Below are 6,926 nucleotides of genomic sequence, written 5' to 3' on the forward strand. Positions count from 1 at the left end.
TTCAGTGTTTCTTCTCGTGGAGGTCATGAGCTAAATAGACAATTAAAGTTCTGTCTCTTTAAAGCGTCATATGTCAGTGTCTGGTCAGCACTAAATGGACACAATTCTGCAGGCATAATCCGTTTGCTGCGGCTGCTACTTTTACTCCCCCTGCCGTTACCACAAACACGCACCATCCCATTTGGCCACAGCCCTCGAGCGGTTCCCGTCAGTCACACCCCTGCACAGGATGTTATACGCCATATAAGGATATTTACGTCAGTTGGGTTTCCAAGCTAGGTTGAGCCGAAGACTTTGTAGTCGGCTTCCTAGACTTTTAAAAGTCGAGACCTCTCACGAATCTTCTTATTGAAGCATCACAATCCATTAGAGAGGGCTTCTGGATTACGCTGAGAGAAGTTCTGATGCTCGCATACAATTTTTGGATCACCTAAAATAGATTCGTGATCCCTACTACGCTCCTCCCTTGTGACGTACAACTGCCCTTCCCTTCCTAAGGATTTTATTCATAAAAGGCGGAGGTAGCGCTTTACTCCAGGACAGAGTTAAGCAGTGTTCGAAGGAGATAAGGCACGGAAGTAACTGGAGTTTACAAGTAACCTGTTCGCCTCATTCGGATTTTAATCTGGGATAGATATACCACCCTGAAGGGTTTGTATAATAATCCCAGGCTCTCCGACATGATGTTCCAAGGCTTCACCGCTGACTACGACGCGTCTTCCTCCCGCTGCAGTAGTGCTTCCCCGGCGGGGGACAGTCTCACCTACTATCCCTCTCCCGCGGATTCTTTCTCCAGCATGGGTTCGCCTGTTAACACACAGGTGAGGAACAGGGACAGTGGCTTGGGCTGGGGGTGGGTTGGGGTAGGAAGAACGTGACTGTTTCTCTATCCTTGTCGGGTCCGGTGGCCAAGAATAATCGGCAGTAACATTTAATGCAAGCGGACGGCGACTCAAAAGAGTTGATCTGACCGGCACGCGATGCATGCCTTTCTCTTCCTGATATTTTGTATGCAGCAATTAGTGTTGTTTCTTGTACCTTCTCATAGGGACTACCAGTCTCTTATGACAGCGGAGGGGGGGGGGGAGGTTCTGGTTTTGGCTCCTCTTAAATACAACTAGATTCATGGAGTGGGGAGGGACCTGAATCCGGTAGCCGTGCTTAGCAGTGGGTGCGTAAAACAATTTCATTGATAAAACGCGACTTCATTCAGGAGACTCCGGAGCGACGTTTGCGTCAGCTCGGACGTCAGAGATATTTTTAACAAGCCCCTGTTCATGTGTAGCTCGCTGATGGTGTTAACAGCGTCTGATTAATGCGGCTCAAGGGACTGCAGGCCGAGCTCAAAATAACCCACCATTATCTTGGGCAAGAATTGCGACCACAGCGTGCGTCGTAGCTTTCTCCCTGCCCTCGCCTCTCCCGGTTTCTTTTAATCATTAATTTTCCTGATTTATGTCTTTTAGGATTTCTGCACGGACTTAGCTGCCTCCAATACTAACTTTGTCCCTACGGTGACTGCCATCTCCACAAGTCCTGACTTGCAGTGGATGGTCCAACCAACTCTGAGCTCTTCGGTGGCCCCTTCGCAGAATCGCACCCATCCCTATGGGCTCAATGCTTCTCAAACTGGTGGATACCCAAGAGCTGGAATAGTCAAGACGACTGGGAACAGAGGGCAAAGCATTGGCAGAAGGGGCAAAGTTGAACAGGTGTGTACATTACCTTTTGCCTGACAAGCAGTTGAGAGGGAAAGTTCTGGCTTATGGGTTAAGCTTGGCGAGAAAAGAGGCATATTTAGCCCGTAGTTGACTGTTCCTTAGGAAGGGAAGGGCAGTTGCACGGAGGTCCGAAATAATTCTGCTAGGAGGTGACCTGCCCCTTAAGAATACTTCGGCTCGGTTGGCTCTACTGAGCCGCTTGTAAGACTTGCGTTCCATAGCTGAGCCTTGAAGCGGAGATAAAGGGAGAACAGGCACTTTCCGGGCTCCGGTACTAGAACTGACGGGCACGCTGTTCTCTCTCCATAGCTGACGCCAGAGGAGGAGGAGAAAAGGAGGATTCGGAGAGAAAGGAACAAGATGGCAGCCGCTAAATGCCGCAACCGGAGAAGGGAGCTGACCGATACCCTGCAAGCGGTGAGTATCTCCGGCTAGCGCTCGCCGGCTGAGCTCCCTATGCCCCTGCCTTCCTGCCTCCGGCTCTTTTTTCCGCCCAGGAGCTGACTGACTTGTCCCTCCCCTTCTGTGTGTCCGCAGGAAACCGACCAACTGGAGGAGGAGAAGTCCGCTCTCCAGACAGAAATCGCCAACCTGCTCAAAGAGAAGGAGAAGCTGGAATTCGTGCTGGCCGCTCACCGTCCTGCCTGCAAGATCCCCGAGGAGTTACAGTTCTCAGAAGAGCTGGCGGTCTCTTCCCTGGACCTGTTAGCCGACCCGCCCGTGGCCAGCTCTCCCGAGTCCGAAGAAGCGGCTTTCGCCCTCCCGCTACTGCCGGAGCCGATCCGGGCAGAGCCTGCGAAGGAGAGCAGTGGCTTGGAGTTGAAGGCCGAGCCTTTCGATGACTTCTTCAACCGCTCCGCCCGCGGGACGCCGCGCTCTATGCCCGACATGGATCTGTCCGGCTCCTCTTCCTTTTACGCCGCGGACTGGGAGCCCCTGGGGGCAGTGGCCACCGCGGATCTGGAGCCCCTTTGCACTCCGGTGGTGACCTGCACGCCCTGCCCCAGCACCTACACCTCCTCTTTCGTCTTCACTTACCCCGAGACCGATTCTTTCCCTAGCTGCGCAGCGGCTCATAGGAAAGGAAGTAGCAGCAACGAGCCCTCTTCCGACTCCCTCAGCTCTCCTACTTTGCTGGCTTTGTGAAGGGACCGAGTCCCCGAGCAATAATCGCGGGGCTGGGTGAAATCATCGTTCCTACCCCGTCTCGCTGCTGCCGCTATTCTGCTGCTGCTGCTGTTCCTGCATGGGGGCTTAGGCCGCAAAGGAGCCACTCTCCGAGTCCCAAGGCCTGGGGAAGACGAAGCGCCTCCATGCTGGCGTGAGGTGCGGGCAGCCCATCTGGAGTGAAATGACTTTGCTGAAAGGACTGCTTCGCAGCCTCTCACAAGGCCCGATTCTTCTTCCAGAGATGTAGCAAATCGCATGGAATCTGTCTTGTCCCCACCCATGAGAACTAGCAGTTTCATAGCATGTTCAACATGGCTGGGTTGGTGACTCCCTTCCCTCCTTACTATTCACTAGCATTAGCTAATTAATCTGTTGGTTTAATGATTGGAATTTTGATATGGTGCTGGGTATCTAGTGCAGCTGATTAACAATAACTACTGTGTTCCAGGCAATATTGTGTTTTGATCACTTAGCAATTGTCGAACTTAACTGCGAAAAACACAATTTCATTTTCTAGATTAATGAATAGCTAGCTATGTTGTCCACGTACTATAGTTCTTTGTTCATTAATGTCCATTGTAACTTTAACTGATCATACATCGTTGAGGTGGTCTGAATGGTTTGACATAAGTTTTCCATGAAAACGTTTTATTGTGTTTTTAATTTATTTATGAATATTTATATTTATTTTTTCTACCTTGAGGTTGAAATGTGGAAAAGTGAATTTGAATGACACTTAAGCATTGTTTGCTTACTGTTCAAGATCCTGTCAATAAAAGCATTTAACTTGAATGCTATAAAGGCTCTTTGGTTTCTTTACAATAAAACTGATCTGAGAATGGATTGAAATTAACTGGGAGATAATACATTGCATATTTAAATCTGTGATTTCCTCAAAAGGATTGAGCTAATAAACATAGTATTAAATTAGTATTAAACTAATCCTTTGGCTATGTATCCCCTTTCATCTTAAACATGTTGCAGCTTTAATAGTCCTGTTGCTTCAACATGTGCCTAAGGCTAAGACAGTACAAATTCCTAACCACACAACATAGGAAAACATGCTCTTGTTTAAGTAGAATATACCTCCAAGTAAATGCACATATTCTGTCAGTTGCACATGTCAGTTGCGTTATTAGTAAAGAACATTGGTTTAATAAGGATAGGTAACCATCATATAGTAAAAAATTATATTTCTTTTAGCCTTGTGATCATTTCTGTTCAGATAAGTACAGTTTCATCACATCACACTTCCTGTTTGTTTCCCTCTCCCTGTACATATCTAACTTTGTTCTTTCATCTTGATTGTTTCCTACAGCTACGCAGTGTTTCATTTTCCTCTGCCTCATGTCCTTCATTTGTCACCAAAAATGAAATGTAAGAAGCAAAAGGAAAAAATAGGGGGAAAGGTGGAGAGTTTTAGTAATTGTTCAGATAATTCCCATGCTAAATTACGGTTCTATTTTTGACCAGAAAAACTAACAAGGTACAGTCAGTTTAGAAACATAACCACCTAAAATTTATCACTTCTTAGTGTATGTCTTGTTTGTTAATATACCTGTGTATATTAACCTGTGTATATATCTATACCTGCCAGATCACTCTTCCAATTACAAACTCAGGTGGTGAATGCCAAAAGTCAGTGTAGGGCTTACTGAGAAATAAAAGGTAGATAACAATATGCTTGGTGCAAATCTTGGCTTGAAAAATGCAATAGTTCTTAATGAGCATATGGTATGTTAGTAAGGCTCCCAAAATAATGAGCAAGCCTATGCATTGCTAAGTGTATAAGAGCTGTGTTGTGAACATGAATGGGTTTGGATATAGAATATTATTGGATGAGCTAAATAATGATGGAGTGTTGACAATAAGAATGAAGAAAAACAGAATTTAGGGAAGGAAACAGAAGAGGGCATGGATGGTTGTCCAGAAATTTCACAAAATTAATACTCTGACAAAATAAGTTTCTTTATAAAATAATTTGCCATTGTTAGTTGATGTGATGTGAGAATCTCTTGCAAATCACCTCATATTTTCTAACAAAAGTTATCCTGTTAAAGCAGTATCCAGAAGACCTTGAATATCTAAAGCAAAATTGTAAGGTGATATAACTAGGTATTCCACAGTTTTCTGTAAGTGATGTGAACATTTCTCAAAAGTTTGATATCATATTTATTCCTATATATAAGCACAGGAATTCAGTTTCTGTAAAAGAAAATGAGAACATAAAGCATAATATGAAGATCACATGTTTTCTGCATTAGGAAATATTTATTAACAAATCAATGTAAAATAATGTATCCAATTACAATGGAATGTACCTCACTGGTTTTATGGAGTATTTCTCAGATACATTGGCTGAACTACTACTAAATAAGATGTCATTACTTTTGGGAAATTACCAATAGTATTGCTTCTTAAATATAACAGTAAATAATTATTTGGAACATCAGGAAGTTGACATTACAACCTTCAGTTAAGTGTATTTAATTTTCAAAGAATTTTTTGTAAGTCTTAAAGTTATATAATGTTAAAGTGCTTTAAAAGAACTCAAAACTTTTTGTATTTTTTCATTATAATATTATATATGATTTCATATTTCTTTACATTGCAAACAAGCATTCACCAAAAATATTTAATGTTTAACAGATGAGCTGTCCAAGATTTAAGTTCAAGTGGTGTTATTTAAAAAATGGGTACTTCACCCTGTACAATTTCCATAAGCAATCACCTTAAATAATTTTGAAAAATATAATTCTATACTCAGAAATATTTATTTTACAAATTAATTTTTTTGGCCTTTTCACACATAAGCCACAGGTTGAATTCTAAAACGAATAAACTAAGAACTTCATAAAGGGAAACTTCCTTCCCTTTCATCCTCCTCCTTGAAACCACTTGTATTTCCTTCCAAAAGCTGTGAAGAGGACCAATGTATTCTTTGGACTACATAGAACCAATGTTATGGCTAATTGGTAGAACTGAAATGACTGGAAAATCAATGAAATTGGACTTAGCTCCTAAGATGAGTTGGATTTATGGGAAAAATTCAATTCTTCCCTCTCTATTAAAGTAATCTCACTGGCATACCTTAATAGGGATCCTGAAAGTTCAGGAATATATCTGACCAATGTGAGAAATTTTCTGAAGAGGAAAGTGCAAAACTCTTCTCCCCATGATTGTGATAGGCAGTAGCCTTCATCAATTTACATTCTCAGAATGATTATAGGGTCAAAGTAAGAACCTTGCATTCCTAAAAACAAATTTGATGCTTGAGATTATACTCTGGATTTCAATATGTCAGCTTCCTACTCATTTTACAAAATGAATCTGGGTGAGCCAAATTCCATGGACACATAGATCCTACAGGATCCCATTTTCCTTCTGATTTAAAATCAGGGTAGAATTGTAAATTCTCCTACAGGACACCATGCTTCAGTCTGCATCTTGACAGAGTTAGCTTATACAACTAGACAATTTGTGGTCATGAATTTCAGATATATTTTCTTATCAGATTCTTCAATGCATTCTAATGTACTGCCTACTGGAAAAGTTGGAGTATATTTAGAGATGCATCTTCCTTGAAAATGCCCACGTTGAACTGTATACACAGTCAAACATCATGGGAAATATTTTATGGTATTTTGAATTATGTCATAAACATTTATACTAATTTTGATATCATAAAATGTTTTATAACATTTGTAAAATTTCAATTTCACAGGAGTAATGGCTCCAGATTTTGGATACAATCTGTAAGTTAGTTCATTTAAGGTATCTTGGTTCAAAAATTGTGCCCTATGATATATCATTTTGTTCAGTGAAAGGTTATTGGAACAACAGTTTTAATTATATCAAGAACAAAGAACTATTCAAAGTATACATATACTGGTAGTATGACAATAATATTACATACATATATATTCCATTTGATTACACAGTGATATGCAGGGTCCAGAAAAAAAGAAGGCATACTAAGACAAATTTCAGACTTAAAACAAGGAAAAGAAAGGAGAGGAAATTATGCTAATACCA

General features: G+C 41.8%; 1 protein-coding gene across 1 annotated transcript; it reads left to right on the top strand.

The window, feature by feature from the left end:
* The first annotated feature begins 657 nt into the window (after positions 1-657).
* Positions 658-3,692, top strand: FOS (Fos proto-oncogene, AP-1 transcription factor subunit). The gene is made up of 4 exons (XM_026664412.2): positions 658-821; positions 1,467-1,712; positions 2,031-2,138; positions 2,259-3,692. The coding sequence occupies exons 1-4, from the start codon at positions 681-683 to the stop codon at positions 2,865-2,867; spliced, it is 1,104 nt and encodes a 367-aa protein (XP_026520197.1). The 5' UTR covers positions 658-680; the 3' UTR covers positions 2,868-3,692.
* The last annotated feature ends 3,234 nt before the right edge of the window (positions 3,693-6,926 follow it).

The sequence above is a fragment of the Notechis scutatus genome, chromosome 1, assembly GCF_049901735.1.
Source record: "Notechis scutatus isolate UNSWTSFEM ecotype Mainland chromosome 1, rNotScu1.2, whole genome shotgun sequence".
NCBI classification, from domain to species: domain Eukaryota; kingdom Metazoa; phylum Chordata; class Lepidosauria; order Squamata; family Elapidae; genus Notechis; species Notechis scutatus.